The 18,257-nt window shown below is 48.2% G+C and overlaps 1 protein-coding gene and 1 pseudogene across 3 annotated transcripts in view; one reads left to right on the forward strand and one right to left on the reverse strand.

Moving 5' to 3' along the window:
• Positions 1 to 18,257, forward strand: part of SUPT5H (SPT5 homolog, DSIF elongation factor subunit) — a 44,148-nt gene that overhangs the window by 23,110 nt on the left and 2,781 nt on the right. For all 3 annotated transcript variants that reach the window (XM_066243702.1, XM_066243700.1, XM_066243703.1), the window contains 15 exons: positions 600 to 705; positions 933 to 1,026; positions 1,113 to 1,249; positions 7,756 to 7,911; positions 8,017 to 8,163; positions 9,363 to 9,509; positions 9,596 to 9,721; positions 15,604 to 15,688; positions 16,010 to 16,123; positions 16,208 to 16,310; positions 16,404 to 16,531; positions 16,965 to 17,070; positions 17,499 to 17,657; positions 17,758 to 17,926; positions 18,042 to 18,245. In XM_066243702.1, the coding sequence (XP_066099799.1) occupies positions 600 to 705; positions 933 to 1,026; positions 1,113 to 1,249; positions 7,756 to 7,911; positions 8,017 to 8,163; positions 9,363 to 9,509; positions 9,596 to 9,721; positions 15,604 to 15,688; positions 16,010 to 16,123; positions 16,208 to 16,310; positions 16,404 to 16,531; positions 16,965 to 17,070; positions 17,499 to 17,657; positions 17,758 to 17,926; positions 18,042 to 18,245 (1,981 nt within the window). The remainder of the gene's footprint in view (positions 1 to 599; positions 706 to 932; positions 1,027 to 1,112; positions 1,250 to 7,755; positions 7,912 to 8,016; positions 8,164 to 9,362; positions 9,510 to 9,595; positions 9,722 to 15,603; positions 15,689 to 16,009; positions 16,124 to 16,207; positions 16,311 to 16,403; positions 16,532 to 16,964; positions 17,071 to 17,498; positions 17,658 to 17,757; positions 17,927 to 18,041; positions 18,246 to 18,257) is intronic.
• LOC136313796 (small nucleolar RNA SNORA28) lies at positions 6,121 to 6,219 on the reverse strand (annotated as a pseudogene).

The raw sequence follows: 18,257 nt of genomic DNA on the forward strand, positions 1-18,257 counted from the left end.
GTAGAGTTTAGACACAGGCTTGGGAGTCCCTCCTGCTGCATTTGAATCCTGACTCAGACTTGCAGCTGGCTCGTGTGGTATGTCCTCTCTGAGTCCCATTTCCTCATCTCTTTGGAAAATGAGCATGTTACTGATGTCTTTGGGGAGGACTCACTGAGGTGGTGTGTGTTCCAGCCAGGCATGTGCTAGGTGCCTCATGAATGTTAACTGATATTTTGTCCAAGTAGTATTGCTTGATTGTCTATAATGTGCTAACACAGGGGAAAATGAGAAAAAGCTAAGTTCCTGCCCCTCCTGAGCTGCCACTCTTGTTTAGGGAGATGAATTAAACAGTAGTTCAGCCGAAGGTGACATGCTATGGTAAAAAATAAAGCAGGGAACAAGCAGTGGAGTGCAGGGAGGTGGGGGCTGTGTGTCTCTCCGTGGAGCTGGACCTTTGGCTTCTGGGAAAGGTGACTCCATCAAGAGGGTGTGTGTTGGGGATGGGATGGATTGGTCATCCTGAGGTCTTCTTTCCCCCTTGCCAGTGGAGGAGACAGGTACAGTAGATTCTCTTCTTAACCTTACCTTCCAATCTTCTCTTCCTCACAAAATTCCAGGTCCCTGGGGGGCGATGTTGCCTCTGATGGTGACTTCCTCATCTTCGAGGGGAACCGTTACAGCCGGAAGGGCTTTCTGTTTAAGAGCTTCGCGATGTCTGCTGTGGTGAGGGTCCCAGAGAGGGTCTTACTAATGGCGGTGGGAAGCAGGGAGCCCAAGCTTTCCTTCCTGCAGCTTAGGCTCCAGAGCAGTAGATTATCTGGGTCTGTTGTGGGTAATCCTCAATTCAGGAGTGTCCCTAGGGAAATAATTCTTGTTCTTTTTAGCCCATTCAGTTGGGCTGTGACACTGACCTTGTCCGCTTTCTTTTCCCCTTGTCTCTTGGGGCTCAGATCACAGAGGGTGTGAAGCCCACACTCTCTGAGCTGGAAAAGTTTGAGGATCAGCCAGAAGGCATTGACCTGGAGGTGGTGACTGAGAGCACAGGTATTCTTGTCTGTATCTTAGGTCAAGGAGGAGCAAGTGGCCCATGTTGGGAAGCCCCCAAGTCAGCCCCATGTCTGTCCCTACAGGGAAGGAACGGGAGCATAACTTCCAACCTGGGGACAATGTGGAAGTGTGTGAGGGTGAACTCATCAACCTGCAGGGCAAGATTCTCAGTGTGGACGGCAACAAGATCACTATCATGCCTAAGCATGAGGACCTCAAGGTGAGTATCCTACTGACCACACATTATAATGGATTGAGGACATGATGTTGTAACCAAAAGTAATCTGAGCTGGCTGCTGGATTTAGTGTGTTTATGGGTATTTGTGTGTGTGTCTGAGTCTGAGGGCTTGTCTAGGCTAGCATGGTGTGTCTAGGGTGAGTGAGGTTGTTTCCAGGGGAGTCTGAGATGGTGTGTAGTCTGGCATCCTGTCTGGGGGACAGGCTGGCTCTGTGTGGGGTAATGGATTATCTAGGCCAGTGTTTTTCAACTGCTGTCTGGGGACCAGTGCTGGTCTGCCAGAAATTTCATACCAGTTCATGAAAGCGTTAACCACCCTGATATTGTATGAAGAGTATAGACCCAGTGATCTTAGTTGAATTCACTTATGCTCAGGATAACTGCCACTTATCAGCCTGTATCATTGATGAAAATACTATTGAGGTTGTCGTAGTTATCTTTGAAATATTTAAACTTGTTTGAATAAGCTTTTACATTGTGCAGAGCATTTATAAACCATGCACAATAGGTGAAGAACATTCAGACAAACTTATATAGTGTTCAATGCATCGTACATGTGGAGTTTGGAAATCGAACACTAGCTTATACCATGCTGCACTGTTAAGATAAAACTATTTGTTGTGTGTTTCTGTTTCCAGCTAGCCCCCCAGTTCATTTTTTTCTTTCTTGTGCAAATAGCATTTGGACAAAGTTATGTAGTGTTCAATGCATTGTACACATGGCATTTGGAAACTAAGTACCAGCTTGCACCATAATGCCCTATCTTGTGCAATGTAATAAAACTTGATCTAAACCTAACCGAATAGATAGCTCAATTGGAGCATCTCCTGGAGCACAGAATTTGCTGGTTCAATTCCCCAGTCAGGGCACATACAGAGCAGAGCATGCTTACTGTTCCTGTGTCTCTCTCCCTGCCTTAATCTGTTGCATGTTTCCATTTCTGGCACCTAACCCCTCTCAGTAGTAAATTTTTTTTCACACTTGCACAAATAGTCATGCATGTACTCACCTGTTCAGAATGCATCCATAATGTTTTGTTTGTAATTTTTTAAAATTGATTTTGAAAGAGAGGGAAGGAGGAGAGAGAGAAGCATCAACTCGAAGTTCACTTATCTTTTTATTTCTTGTGACAGAGACAAGAGAGGGACAGATAGGGACAGACAGACAGGAAAGGGGAGAGATGAGAAGCATCAATTCTTTGTTGTGGTTGTGGCTCTTTTGTCTCCTTAGTTGTTCATTGATTGCTTTCTCATATGTGCCTTGACCGGGGGCTACAGCAGAGCGAGTGACCCCTTGCTCAAGCCAGTGACCTTGGGCTCAGGTCAACAACCACGGGGTCACGTCTGTGAACTTATGCTCAAGCCAGCGACCCTGTGCTCAAGCAGGATGAGCCCGCGCTCAAGCTGGTGACCTCGGGTTTCAAACCTGGGTCCTCTGCGTCCCAGTCTGACGCTCTATCTACTGTGCCACCACCTGGTCAGGCACTTCACTTATTTATTGATTGCCTTTCGTATGTACCTTGACAGGAGCTCAAGCTGAGCCAGTGACCCCATGCTCAAGCCAGCAACCTTGGACTTTAAACCAGTGACTTTTGGGCTCAAGCCAGAGACCTTGGGATCATGCCAGTGATCCTCTGCTCAGGCCGGCAACCTCAGGGTTTTGAACGTTTCAGATAGATGCTTTATCCACTGCACCACTTGTCAGGCCAGAATGCGTCCATATTGTTTGCAAATAGTTATGTGTTTTAGTGTCATTGTGCTGTAAATTTTAAAACTCACAAAATGGAAAGAAAACAACAAGACTTTTTATACTTCAAAAACAAAAGCAGTAGTCAAAAGAAAAGTAGTGATGACATTGAATGTAAACCAAATACTAGTGCTTCAACTTTAAAAGAAACCGTGAAGGCCCTGGCCGGTTGGTTCAGCGGTAGAGCGTCGGCCTGGCCTGCGGGGGACCCGGGTTCGATTCCCGGCCAGGGCACATAGGAGAGGCGCCCATTTGCTTCTCCACCTCCCCCCTCCCCCTCTGTCTCTCTCTTCCCCTCCCGCAGCCAGGGCTCCATTGGAGCAAAGATGGCCCGGGCGCTGGGGATGGCTCCTTGGCCTCTGCCCCGGGCGCTAGAGTGGCTCTGGTCGTGGCAGAGCGACGCCCCGGAGGGGCAGAGCATCGCCCCCTGGTGGGCAGAGCGTCGCCCCTGGTGGGTGTGCCGGGTGGATCCCGGTCGGGCGCATGCGGGAGTCTGTCTGACTGTCTCTCCCCGTTTCCAGCTTCAGAAAAATACAAAAAAAAAAAAAAAAAGAAACCGTGAAAAAGCTTGGCTTGTGGTGGTACAGTGGGTAGAGCACCAACCAGGAATGCTGAGGTCACTGGTTCAAAACCCTGAGCTTGCTCGGTTAAGGCATATATGACAACAGCAGGTGAATAGCTACAGTGGAGCAACTATTTCTTGTCCCCCCACTCTCCTTTCTCTGTAAAATCAATAAATCTAAATTTAAAAAAAGGAAAGAAAGAAACAGTGAAAAGGAAATATTGCCTGACCATGTGGTAGCACAGTGGGTATAGCATTGACCTGGGATGCTAAGGGACCCAGGTTTGAAACCTTGAGGTTGATGGCTTGAGCACGGACTCACCAGCTTGCACGCGGGGGTGGGTTGCTGGCTTGAACATGGAATCATAGACACGACCCCATGGTTGCTGGCTTGAGCCCAAAGGTCGCTGGTTTGAGCAAAGGATCGCCAGCTCAGCTGGAGCCCCCAGTCAAGGTACGTATGAGAAGAAATCAATGAATAACTTCAGAGTGCCACAACTATGACTTGATGTTTCTCATCTCTCTCCCTTCCTGCCTTGCAATAATAATAATAATAATAATAAAAGACAAGAAATATGTTGATATTTGGAAGGTATGCAACAAACCAAAAAAAGAAAAAGAAACTTTGTTAGGCAGTAAGATAAGGAGCATTTAAAACTTGCTTTCACTGTAGCACTTGGTAATGAATCCATTGCCACTGCCCTTGTGTATAGTATGTTCTGAAATTCTGTCAAATGATGCAATGAAATTTCCAAACTTACTTGTGATTTATATTTGAAGCATAGCAATCTTACTGAGAAGCCACTGGATTTATTTGAAAGATTACACAACCAAATGAAAAGTCAGATAATTCAAATGAAGAAAATGATGACTAGTGACAAATCGCTGCTCTGAATGCCTTATTTAGCTGCCTTTCGAATATCGAAAATGAAAAAACCATTCACTGTTTGTGAAGAATGAGTAAAGCCAGAGGCAGAATAAGGTCGGTTGAGGCCCTGGGCACAGAAGAAAATACTGGACCCTTACTTTAGAAAAAAGTGCAAAGATAGGGTTTTGCAGAGCCCTTCAGAAGTCAGTGCCCAGGGCATGTGCCCTGTGCGCCTGCACATTGAATCCTCCTCTGAGTAAAGCTTTGCATCTTAGATATCACTCAGGAAATTTTGGGTCCTCGAGCTGCACAAAATCTTGAAGCTATACTGCTTTCGGACAGTACTGTTCAGAGAATTGTTGATATGACCAATGATCTTGAAGAACAAACTATAGCATAGATAAAGAAATCAAAATGTTTTGCCATTCAACTTGATGAATCAACTGACGTAAGTAACCATGCTTTTCTACTTTGCTTCGTGAGGTATATTGACGATAAAGATTTTAGGGAAGAATTGCTATGTTGTCTTGATCTACTACCTGGTTGGACAACTAGTTCAGAGATATTTAATGCTCTGATTGCTTGATTATTGGTTTTAGCAAGAGAAGAAGAGAGAGAGAGAGATGGGAACATCAATCTGTTCCTGTACGTGCCCTGACCAAGGATTGGTTGGCAACCTCTGTGCTTCAGCACGACACTCTAACCCAGCTTAATGAGTACTTTCAAGGAGAGGGCTTAGACTGAGGAAAATACATTGGTATAAATAGTGCCACAAGCATGATTGGATATCACTCGGGTAGCTCTGAAAATTAAGGACATTGCACATCCAGAAATGTTGTACATGCACTATATAATTTCACTGGCAGCATTAGTTGCAAAGAAACTTTCCCCGGAATTGAACACAGAAATGAATGATGCAGTGAAGATGGTTGATGATATTTTTTGTGTGTGTGACAGACAGAGAGAGGTACAGATAGGGACAGACAGACAGGAAGGGAGAGAGATGAGAAGCATCACTTCATTGTTGTGGCTCTTTAGTTGTTCATTGATTGCTTTCTTATATGTGCCTTGACCCGGGGGGGCTACAGCAGAGCGAGTGACACCTTGCTCAAGCCAGCGACTTTGGACTCAAGCTAGTGAGCCCGTGCTCAAACCAAATGAGCCTGCGCTCAAGCCGGTGACCTTGGGGTTTTGAACCTGGGTCCTCTGCATTCCAGTTCGATGTTCCGTCCACTGCGCTACTGCCTGGTCAGGCAAAGCCATTAAGTTTTTTTGTTTGTTTTTTTTGTTTTTCCAAAGTTAGAAGCGAGGGGCGGTGGAGGGGAGGGAACACTGTCAGATAGACTCCTCATGCACCCGACCGGGATCCACCTGGCATGCCCACCAGGGGGCAATGCTCTGCCCATCTGGGGCGTTACTCCACTGGAACTGGAGCCATTCTAACGCCTGAGGTGGAGGCCATGGAGCTGTCCTCAGTGCCCGGGCCAACTTTTTACACCAATGGAGCCTTGGCAGGAGGGGAAGAGAGAGAGGAAGGAGAGGGGGAATGGTAGAGAAGCAGATGGGCGCTTCTCCTGTGTGTCCTTGCGGGGAATCGAACCCAGGACTTTCACACACCGGGCTGACACTCTACTGCTGAGCCAACTGGCCAGGACCTAATTTTTTTTTTTTTTTTACCTTGTGTAAGTCTATATAAGGGCTTGTCTCATGGAGGAGAGAACACCTGAATAGGTTAGACTTTGCTGCAATAGTAAGCTCAGGGCCTAAGTGTTAAATTGTATTTTCTACTACCTGCTTCTGTGGGAAGACTTTCGGACCTATCACTAATAAAAACCAGAGAAAGCGGTGGATCTCAATGTAGCTCTTTGTCTCCTGGAAACAAAACTGCAGTCTCGGTTATAAAAAGAAAGTTTATTTTGGTGTCAGCCCGGCGTGTAGAAGTCCCAGGTTTCTTCCTGGCCAGGGCACAGAAGAAGCATCCATCTGCTTCTCTACCTTTCCCCCTCTCCTTTCTTTCTATCTCTTCCCCTCCTGCAGCCAAGGCTCCATTGGAGCAAAGTTGGCCCTGGCACTGAGGACCTGAGGACCGCTCCATGGCCTCCACCTCAGGCCCTAGAATAGCTCCTGCTGCAGCATCGCCCCCTGTGTGGGCATGCCAGGTGGATCCTGGTCTGGCACATGCAGGAGTCTGACAGCCTCCTCCACCCACCCCCACTCCCACCCCCTGCTTTTAACTGGGAAAAACAATTTTATTTTTAAAGATTTTATTTATTGGGTTTTATTTTTTGTATTTTTCTGAAGCTGGAAACGGGGAGACACTCAGACTCCCGCATGCACCCGACCGGGATCCACCCAGCACGCCCACCAGGGGGCGATGCTCTGCCCATCAGGGCTTCGCTCTGCAGCTACCAGAGCCACTCTAGCGCCTGAGGCAGAGGCTCAGAGCCATCCCCAGCGCCCGGGCCATCTTTGCTCCAATGGAGCCTTGGCTGCAGGAGGGGAAGAGAGAGACAGAGAGGAAGGAGAGGGGGAGGGGTGGAGAAGCAGATGGGCGCTTCTCCTGTGTGCCCTGGCCAGGAATCGAACCCGGGACTTCCGCACGCCAGGCCGACGCTCTACCACTGAGCCAACCGGCCAGGGCTTATTTATTGGTTTTACAGAGAGGAAAGAGGTGGGGGGAATGAGAAGTATCAACTCATAATTGCTTCAGTTTACCTGGTCATGGATTGCTTGTTGTATGTGCCTTGACTGGACAAGCCTGGGTTTTGAACCAGCAACCTTAGAATTCCAGGTCGATGCTGTACCTGCTGTGCTACCACAGGCCAAGCTCAACTATTTTTCCAAAGAAGCAACAACAGATTTTTCACTGGCTTTACTTAAATATTGTTATCTAGAAATTTTATTTGTATTCTAGTGTTTTTTTTTACTGTTCATCTGGTGGTTTTGGAGAATTCCCATTTTATCGTATAATTAAAAGAAAATGTATAAAATACTAATAACGGTTTTTATTTCTGCCTTAGCAGTCCCTGAAATAATTCTGTTTTCACTGGTCCTCAAGTATATATAAAATGGTTGAAAACTACTGGTCTAGTCTGATAGATAACTTGTGTCAGGTCAGCTGTCTCTGGGGCAGTCTGAGAGTTGTCCCAGTGGCCTAATGCAGTCTGTAGTTGGGTGGTGTGAGCCTGGAATGAGGTCTATCTAGACCAGGGGTTTTTCCAAGAAATTGAGTGGATTCTGAAGATGGGTGGGGCAGGTGATTTGTAGAAGCTTCCCCTTCACTTGCTCATTGTCCCCACACCCAATCCCCAGGACATGCTGGAGTTCCCAGCGCAGGAACTTAGGAAGTACTTCAAGATGGGTGATCATGTGAAGGTGATTGCTGGCCGCTTTGAGGGTGACACAGGTCTCATTGTGCGCGTGGAGGAGAACTTTGTCATCCTCTTCTCCGACCTCACCATGCATGAGGTAGGTCAGAAGGCTGGGAGCTGGGCAGATATGTTCAAAGGAGAAGATTCAGGCAAGGCAGGCCAGCCACTTGGGCCCTGCTTCACCCCTCCTCTCTCTCAACAGCTGAAAGTCCTCCCCCGGGACCTGCAGCTCTGCTCAGAGACAGCATCAGGTGTGGATGTTGGGGGCCAGCATGAATGGGGGGAGCTGGTGCAGCTGGATCCCCAGACTGTGGGCGTCATCGTGCGACTGGAGAGGGAGACCTTCCAGGTGTGTGTGCTGTGCTCAGTGGGAGGGCTTACTTTTAGGTGGCTGCTTCTCTCTCCCTCTCTCAAGCTCTTCATCCTGGGAGGTGGCAGAGCATGGCAGTTAAGAGCCTAGACTGCTTTGGGTTGCACACCTACCTCTGTCACCCATGGCAACTGTGTGAGATTAGGCAGGTGGCAAATCAGTTACCCTCTCTGTGCCTCAGCTTCTCACCCTGTAAAATGGAGGTAATGGCAACATCTATTTAATTAGTTGTGAATGAATCTCTCAAGGTCAGAAGTGCATCCTGGCACCCAGTGCTTGCTAAAGGATAGGATGCAGGTGCCCTTTTCCCCTTCCCCCCATCCCCCCATCCCCATGGATTTGGGAGCCACACAGTATAAGTGCTTAGAACCCTGGATTCTGGGTTCACATCTCAGCTCTGTTCCTTTGGTGCTGTGTTACCCTGGGCTGCTAACTTGCCTTCTCTGGGCATGAGACACCCACTGTGTAAGATGGGAATCATGATCACATCATCTCAGAGGGAAGTTTTGAAGTTTCAGTGAAATCTCACATGAACAATTTAGTGTGAGGACTGCCTGGTACAGAATGATGGGTAAATATTAGCTATTATGTTATTATCTACTCCTCTGCCCATCTCTTCCCATCCCTGATGTTTATTCAAGGGGGTGGAGTCTCCTCCCAAGTGATTTGGAACATTTTGGTTGACCCAGTGCCAACTGACTACACTGACTTGAGCTGCCCCAGAGCCAAGGCGCCTATATATCCTAAAGTCTCTCACAAGAAAGGATCATCTCGCCTGACCAGGCAGTGGCACAGTGGATAGAGCGTCAGACTGGGATGTGGAGGATCCAGGTTTGAGACCCCGAGGTCGCCAGCTTGAGCGTGAGCTCATCTAGTTTGAACAAGGTTCACCAGCTTGAGCCCAGGTCGCTGGCTCGAGCAAAGGGTCACTTGGTCTGCTGTAGCCCCACGGTCAAGGCACATATGAAAAATCAGTCAGTGAACAACTAAGGAGCTGTAACGAAGACTTGATGTTTCTCATCTCTCTCCCTTCCTGTCTGTCCCTATCTGTCCCTCTCTCTGACTTTCTCTGTCTCTGCCACAAAAAAAAAAAAAAAAGGATCATCTCATTTTAGTGAAGCACTACTCCATGTCACCTTTTTCATTCTCACCTCAGTATGCCCCCTCTCCCTCTGTAGGTGCTAAACATGTATGGGAAAGTGGTGACTGTCAGGCACCAGGCTGTGACCCGGAAGAAGGACAACCGCTTTGCCGTGGCCCTGGACTCAGAACAGAACAACATCCATGTGAAAGATATTGTCAAGGTCATTGATGGCCCCCACTCAGTAAGTATGAGCTCCTGCCCATCACCTGAGCCTGAAAGAATAGAGGTGGGGCATGGCCATGAGAGTGACCATCCTTTTTCCTCCAGGGCCGGGAGGGCGAGATCCGCCATCTTTTCCGTAGCTTTGCCTTCCTTCATTGCAAGAAACTGGTGGAAAACGGGGGCATGTTTGTCTGCAAGACACGTCACCTGGTGCTGGCTGGGGGCTCAAAGGTGAGGTGGGCATGATGGCAACTTGTGTAAAGGCTCTTTGGCCTTCTTTGACCCCAGGAATGACAAAGAATGGGCTTGTGGAAGATTAGTGGGGGCAGATGTCAGTGTCAGGTCCTTATCAAAGTGTGAAAAAAGGTTTATTGGGTTTTTGAGTTGTTTACTAAATCATTCATTCATTTGGTTTTATGCAGTACCTATTAGGTGCCACACACTGGAGATACAGTAGTGAACAGGAGGCAACCTGCCCTATCAGAGCTGCTACTTTGGAGTGTACTTAGTACTAGCTAAGTACATACATGGTACAAAATGCAGTTAGGGCTGATGGCAAGCGCTATAAAGAAAAACAAAACAGGAGAAGGAAGTACAGAATGAGGAGGGGGTGCTGTTTTATTTCATTTATTTTTAAAATGTATCTGTTCTTTAAAAAGATACCTTACTTTTTTTTTTTTTTTTTTTTCTTTCTTTTTTTCTTTTTTCTGAAGCTGGAAACGGGGAGAGACAGTCAGACAGACTTCCGCATGCGCCTGACCGGGATCCACCCGGCACGCCCACCAGGGGCGACGCTCTGCCCACCAGGGGGCGATGCTCTGCCCCTCCGGGGCGTCGCTCTGCCGTGACCAGAGCCACTCTAGCGCCTGGGGCAGAGGCCAAGGAGCCATCCCCAGCGCCCGGGCCATCTTTGCTCCAATGGAGCCTTGGCTGCGGGAGGGGAAGAGAGAGACAGAGAGGAAGGAGGGGGTGGGGTGGAGAAGCAAATGGGCGGCGCTTCTCCTATGTGCCCTGGCCGGGAATTGAACCTGGGTCCCCTGCACGCCAGGCTGACGCTCTACCGCTGAGCCAACTGGCCAGGGCCAACATACCTTACTTTTAAGTCTCCTTAGTAAACGTGGTAATTTTTGTGTTTTGCTTGCTGCTTAATGGAACGTTTTGAAATCTAAGCATTTTGCCTGACCGGGCTGTGGTGCAGTGGATAGAGCAGGGGTCCCCAAACTACGGCCCGCGGGCCACATGCGTTCCCCTGAGGCCATTTATCTGGCCCCCGCCACACTTCCGGAAAGAGCACCTCTTTCATTGGTGGTCAGTGAGAGGAGCATAGTTCCCATTGAAATACTGGTCAGTTTGTTGATTTAAATTTACTTGTTCTTTATTTTAAATATTGTATTCGTTCCCGTTTTGTTTTTTTACTTTAAAATAAGATATGGCATGACCTGTGGTGGCGCAGTGGATAAAGTGTCGACCTGGAAATGCTGAGGTCGCTGGTTCAAAACCCTGGGCTTGCCTGGTCAAGGCACATATGGGAATTGATGCCTCCAGCTCCTCCCCCTTCTTTCTCTCTGTCTCTCCTCTCTCTCCCTCTCTCTCTCCTCTCTAAAAATGAATAAATAAAATTTAAAAAAATATATATATATATAAGATATGTGCAGTGTGCATAGGGATTTGTTCATAGTTTTTTTTTTAGTCCGGCCCTCCAGTGGTCTGAGGGACAGTGAACTGGCCCCCTGTGTAAAAAGTTTGGGGACCCCTGGGATAGAGCGTCGGACTGGGATGCAGAGAACCCAGGTTTGAGGCCTCGAGGTCGCCAGCTTGAGAGAGGGTTTATCTGGTTTGAGCAAAAGCTCACCAGCTTGAGCCCAAGGTTGCTGGCTCGAGGAAGGGGTTACTCGGTCTGCTGAAGGCCCGTGGTCAAGACACGTATGAGAAGGCAATCAATAAACAATTAATGTGTTGCAATGCGCAATGAAAAACTAATGATTGATGCTTCTCATCTCTCCGTTCCAGTCTATCTGTCCCTGTCTATCCCTCTCTCTGACTCTCTCTCTGTCTCTGTAAAAAAAAAAAAAAAAAATCTAAGCATTTTATTTTTATTTTTTAATGTCTTTTCTTAGAAGGAGAGAAGAATGGAGAAACATCAATTTGCTGTTCCACCTATCCATGCATTCATTGGTTGATTTTTTTTTTTATTCATTATAGAGAGGGGGGAGAGAGAGAGAGAGAGAAGGGGGGAGGAGCAGGAAGCATCAACTCCCATATGTGCCTTGACTGGGCAAGCCCAGGGTTTTGAACCGGCAACCTCAGCGTTTCCAGGTTGACGCTTTATCCACTGTGCCACCACAGGTCCATTGGTTGATTCTTTAAAAAAAATAAATAAATAAATAAATATATATATATATATATATATATATATATAAATATTAAAGGGGTGGGGGAAGGGAGAGAGATGAGAAGCATCAACTCGTAGTTGTGGTGTTGTGGCACTTTAGTTGTTCATTGATTGTTATTTTTTGTTTGTTTTTTACAGAGACAGAGAGTGAGAGAGAGGGATAGATAGGGACAGGTAGACAGGAAAGGAGAGAGATGAGAAGCATCAGTTCTTTGTTGAGTCTCCTTAGTTATTCATCGATTACGTTCTCATATGTGCCTTGACTAGGGGGCTACAGAAGAGTGAGTGACCCTTGTTCAAGCTAGCGACCATGGTGTCACGTCTATGATCCCACGCTTAAACCAGCAACCCCACACTCAAGCTGGTGACCTTGGGGTTTCAAACCTGGGTCCTTTGCATCCCAGTCTGATGCTCTATCCACTGCGCCACTGCCTGGTCAGGCCATTGATTGTTTCTTATAGGAGCCTTGATGGGCGAGAGGGCGAGTGGCCTCCAGCTGAACCATGACCCCTTGCTCAAGCCAGCGACCTTGGGCTTTAGGCCAGTGACTTTTGGGCTCAAGCCAGTGACCTCAGGGTTTCAAACCTGGGACTTTAGCATCCCAGCTCGACGCTCTCCACTGTGCTACCACTGGCTTTATTTGTTAATTTTAGCAAGAAAGGGAGAGAGAGAGAGAGAGAGAGAGACAGGAACATTGATCTGTTCCTGTATGTGCCCTGACCAGGGATTGAACCAGCAACCTTGGCATATTGGGATGACACTATAAACAATTGAACTACTCTGCCAGAGCTAAGCATTTTATTTATTATTGTATTTTGAAGAAGGATTGGTTAAGAAAGGGAGAGGATAGATCTGCTGTTTTATACTTTTCATTAATCTGGTCAGTGATACTGTTCATTCACCAATTGGAACGCTCTTAGGATTTGGTTGAAGAGGAGGCAAGTAGACATAATTTGACCTTGCAAGCAGTAGTATTTATAAAATACACTAAATTTTGATGTGATCAAACACCAATATTCAAAAATATAAGTGTTTACTTTCATTCCATAGTCATTTGGCTGATGTTTGTGATTGTCTTCTGTTTATGATACAGTATATTGTTCTTACTGTATTCTTTACACTGGGTGTGTGGCTGGGGTTACAACATGAGGTTTACTGGTGCTACTAATAATTCCTACTTTATTACTTTTAATTTGCTTTCTTTCCTTAAGTGCTGTTGAGGTTTACTTAAACATTTTTTTTTTTTTTGACAGAGACAGATGGACAGACCTGTCAGGCAACTTACATTTTTTTCTTTTTTTGACTGATTGATTGATTAGAGAGAGAGATAAAGAAAGAATGATTCAGGAACATAGACCTGTTGTTCCTTTATGTGCCCCCCTGGGTGCTTCAGGATGATACTCAACCAACCGAGCTATCTGGCCAGGGCAACTGACATATTTTCTGCTAGAGCTGTGTACATGGTGCCCCTGTGGGGGGCAGTAAGGTACCACACACGTGGGCTACAAAAGAGGGGGCTCTCCTTGCTGGAGATGTGTTTATTTAAAAGTAATACAGAATTGCCTAACCAGGCAGTGGCACAGTGGATAGAGCGTTGGACTGGGATGTAGGGGACCCAGGTTCGAGACCCTGAGGTCGCCAGCTTGAGCACAGGCTCATCGGGCTTGAGCATGGGATCATAGACATGACCCATGGTCACTGGCTCGAGCCCAAAGGTCTCTGGCTTGAAGCCCAAGGTCGCTGGCTTGAGCAAGGGGTCACTTGCTTTGCTGTAGCCCCCCCCCCCCACCGTCAAGGCACATATGAGAAAACAATCATTGAAACAACTAAGGTGCCCCAACAAAGAATTGATGCTTCTCATCTCTCTCCCTTCCTGTCGGTCCCTGTCTGTCTTTCTCTCTGACTCTCTGTCTCTGCAAAAAAAAGAAAAAAAAGAAAAGGTAATACAGAATTGGCATGGATTAATCTGACTTTACTTGGAATTTGAAATTGAAACTGCTGCTGCTGCTCTAAGCCATTAAAAGATGAAAATGAGTTCCATCTGTTCAATTTTTTAAAAACCTGTAAGTTTTATATGAGCAGTAAATAGTCTTGATCTCAAACTTATTGCAGTTTAAAGAAAAACAACTTTTTTTCTCCTTAATTATGTATAATGAATTTATAAGTATGTTAAAAGGCCAAATACTACTGGTATAGTGTACATTAATATATTATTAGTATGATATAGTTCACTTTAATCCAATATTACTTTGTGAGAAAATCCAAAAGAAGCTTGTTGGCATTGAAGAGAAAAATGTCTCATCAGCATTTATAATGCAATTTTTTCCTAGCTTCCCCCTTAGTTTTTTTTTTTTTTTTAATTCATTTTAGAGAGGAGAGGGAGAGACAGAGAGAGAGGAGAGGCAGAGAGAGAGAAGGGGGAGGAGCTAGAAGCATCAACTCCCATATGTGCCTTGACCAGGCAAGCCCAGAGTTTCGAACCGGCGACCTCAGCATTTCCAGGTCGACGCTTTATCCACTGCGCCACCACAGGTCCCCTTAGTTTTTTTTGGTTTTGTTTTTTAATTACTGTGATCTGTAAAGGATAAGAATAGAAGGTAGAGAATGATGGGGCCACTGCTTTAGATAGAGGAGGTTAAAAAAAGGCCTCTTTGAGGAGGTGACTTTTGAGCAGAGTCTGAGCCTGAGTCTGAATAAAGGGATGGAGAGCCACATGAATATCTTAGGAATATCAAGTCCAAAGGCCCTGAGGTAGGACTTGTAGGAATGCTGTCTAGAACCAGATATGAGAAAGGAAATCAGGCCTGGGATCTGGGTAGCTGGGACCAGGAGGTGGTTTCCTTAGAGCTCTGTATGTGGGATGATGAAATCCATGGCATGCAGTTTTTGTGTCACTAGGGGTTTAAATTGCTGACCACCACATTTTAGGTCCAGTCTCCTTGGCCAGGGCCTCTTGATTAACAGGCCCACTATGGCATGGGGGTGGTGGCAGTTTCTCCCAAGGGAAATTAAGGCATTGTCACCAGAAGGATAGAGGGATGGCTGCCAAGAGGTTCAAGTAGGAACTATTTCCAAATTAGGCAAGAAGTTTGGCACAGGGCTGGAGTCAGTCACCCAGACCCTGCCTGCCAGTTTACTTTTTTTTCTCCCCTTAAGTGAGAAGCAGAGAGGCAGAGAGACTTCTTGCATGCACCCTGACTGGGATCCATCTGGCTAGCCTTGTATGGGGCAGTGCTCTGCCCATCTGGGGCTGTTGCTCTGTGCTTGGCAACTGAGCTATTTTAGCACCTGAGGTGAGGCCATAGAGCCATCCTCAGCACCCGGAGCCAACTTGCTCGAACTGAGCCATGGTTATGGTAGAGGAAGAGAGAGAGAAGGGAGATGAGGAAGGGTGGAGAAGCAGATGGTTGCTTCTCCTCAGTGCCCTGACCAGAAATTGAACCTGAGACATCCACATATCAGGCAGATGCTCTACTGCTGAGCCAACCGGCCAGACCTTTTTTATTTTTCCCATTAATTTGAGAGGGGTGAGGGGAGAGAAAGAAAGAGAAAGAGAAGCATCAATTTGTTGTTCCACTTAGTTGTGTACTCATTGGTTGCTTCTTGTTTGTGCCCTGACTGGATCGGAGATTGAACCTGCAACCTTGGCATGCTAGATGATGCTCTCTATCTATTGAGCCACTTAGCCAGGGCATCAATTTACTTCTTGTCCCTCCTCCAGCCCCGAGATATGACCAACTTCACATTGGGTGGCTTTGCCCCTATGAGTCCCCGGATCAGCAGCCCCATGCACCCCAGTGCTGGAGGTGAGGGGGAGTTGGGGTGGGGCTGTGCCTGGGGATGGGGGAAGGAGGTCGTTCAGCCCACAGTCACTGAACACCTGCTCTGGGCTGGCTCAGCCATTGTGGGACTCACAGCCCACTGGAGACCAGAGTCCACCCCACTGTGACAGCCCAGGGTGGTCCACGGGCTGTAATGGGAAAGCCCAGAGGAAGGTTCCTAACCTAATAGGGGAGAGGAAGAGTCAAGCAGGTGAAGAGGGTTTTGTGGGTACCCTGGCTGTGGGCACAGAATGTCACGGGAAGTTGACGGGCCTGGAGACTGGTGAAGTTCTCTTTCCTCCCTAGGTCAGCGCGGCAGCTTTGGTAGCCCGGGTGGCGGTGGCATGAGCAGGGGCCGGGGACGGAGAGACAATGAGCTCATTGGCCAGACTGTGCGCATCTCCCAGGGGCCCTACAAAGGTGATCTTCAAGGCTATGTGGAAGCCTGGGGAGGTTCCTTGTGAAGGAGAGCCCTACTTGGCCTGACCTCCTGTTCCCCACCAGGCTACATTGGTGTGGTGAAGGATGCCACGGAGTCCACGGCCCGAGTGGAGCTGCACTCCACCTGCCAGACTATCTCTGTAGACCGTCAGCGGCTCACCACAGTGTATGAGTTGGGCCAGGGCAGGGAGGGGCTGGGAGGGGGTATTTCAGGTAATGAGAAGACCCTGATCACCCCACTAGTTATTTGTGTTCACAGGGGTTCACAGTGCCCGGGTGGCATGACCTCAACAGATGGGCGAACACCCATGTATGGTTCCCAGACACCCATGTATGGCTCTGGCTCTCGCACACCCATGTATGGCTCTCAGACACCTCTCCAGGATGGTGAGTGCTCCCCAGGGGACAGGGAAAAGGGGTGATGGGGAGGGGCTGGAGATGTTTTTTTTTAAAAACAGACAGAGAGAGAGTTAGAGAGAGATAGGGACACAAGACAGGAACGGAGAGATGAGAAGCATCAATCATTAGTTTTTCGTTGCGTATTGCGACACCTTAGTTGTTCATTGATTGCTTTCTCATATGTGCCTTGACCGTGGGGCCACAGCAGACCGAGTAACCCCTTGTTTGAGCCAGCGACCTTGGGTCCAAGCTAGTGAGCTTTTTGCTCAAACCAGATGAGCCCGTGCTCAAGCTGGTGACCTCGGGGTCTCAAACCTGGAGCCTTCCGCATCCCAGTCCGACGCTCTATCCACTGCACCACCGCCTGGTCAGGCTGGAGATAGGATAGAACTGATGGACACATGCATCTCTCCCATTACAGGCAGCCGCACTCCGCATTATGGCTCACAGACACCTCTGCATGATGGCAGCCGCACTCCTGCCCAGAGTGGGGCCTGGGACCCCAACAACCCTAACACACCATCACGGTGAGGACCAAGAACTAGCTGGGCAAGGTTCCCTGAGCTACTGGGGGTCTGTGCCATTTGTGATTGGTTATGCTGGGTAACTGGAGATTACAGGGGTCTGTATGGCTCACCCTGAATTCTCTGTTTCCAACACCAAGCTGGTCTGTGAAGGAATAGGCATGGCGGGGGGGCAAAATAATCTCTCCAATCTGACTGTAGTTAAAACCTAGGTTTGGAGACACTGTGTGACCTTGGTCATGTGACAGGTTGTATTACTGTGGGCTGGAAGCCTAATCTGATTCCCAGTCTCCTCAGCTATGAAATGGCGGCCTCCTGATGAGGCTGTTGTGAGGATGAAGTTGTCTCAGCTTGTCTGGCTGCAGTGCTGTTCTGGAAGCATTGCTACATTGTTGTGATCACCATTCTCAACAGACTTCTTTCTGCAACAGGGCTGAGGAAGAATATGAGTATGCCTTTGACGATGAGCCCACGCCATCTCCACAGGCCTATGGGGGTACCCCTAACCCCCAAACACCTGGCTACCCAGACCCCTCATCCCCACAGGTTAATCCACAGTACAACCCACAGACACCAGGGACACCAGCCATGTGAGTCTGCTGGGGCTAGCCCCACCCAAACTTTCCCCACTGCCACCAGCCCCTCTTCGCCACCCCCAATAAATGCCCCCTTTGCTCCTTGTCTCTGCAGGTACAACACAGACCAGTTTTCCCCCTATGCTGCCCCCTCTCCACAGGGCTCCTATCAGCCCAGCCCCAGCCCCCAGAGCTACCACCAGGTGGCACCAAGCCCAGCCGGCTACCAGAACACCCACTCTCCAGCCAGCTACCACCCCACGCCCTCGCCCATGGCCTATCAGGTGCTGGTCAGCTGGCATGCCCTTGGGGTGGTGGGCTAGGGCAGGCCTCAGGCCTCTAAGGGTAGCCAGGCTAGATAACCTATTCCTAACAACACTGCCCCTCTTTCCTCTGCAGGCCAGCCCCAGCCCGAGCCCTGTTGGCTACAGTCCGATGACACCTGGAGCCCCCTCCCCTGGTGGCTACAACCCACACACACCAGGCTCAGGCATTGAGCAGAACTCTAGCGACTGGGTAACCACTGACATCCAGGTGAAGGTGCGGGACACTTACCTGGATACACAAGTGGTGGGACAGACAGGTGTCATCCGCAGTGTCACTGTAAGTGGGGCC

Source organism: Saccopteryx bilineata, chromosome 9 (genome assembly GCF_036850765.1).
Source record: "Saccopteryx bilineata isolate mSacBil1 chromosome 9, mSacBil1_pri_phased_curated, whole genome shotgun sequence".
In the NCBI taxonomy this organism is placed as follows: Eukaryota; Metazoa; Chordata; class Mammalia; order Chiroptera; family Emballonuridae; genus Saccopteryx; species Saccopteryx bilineata.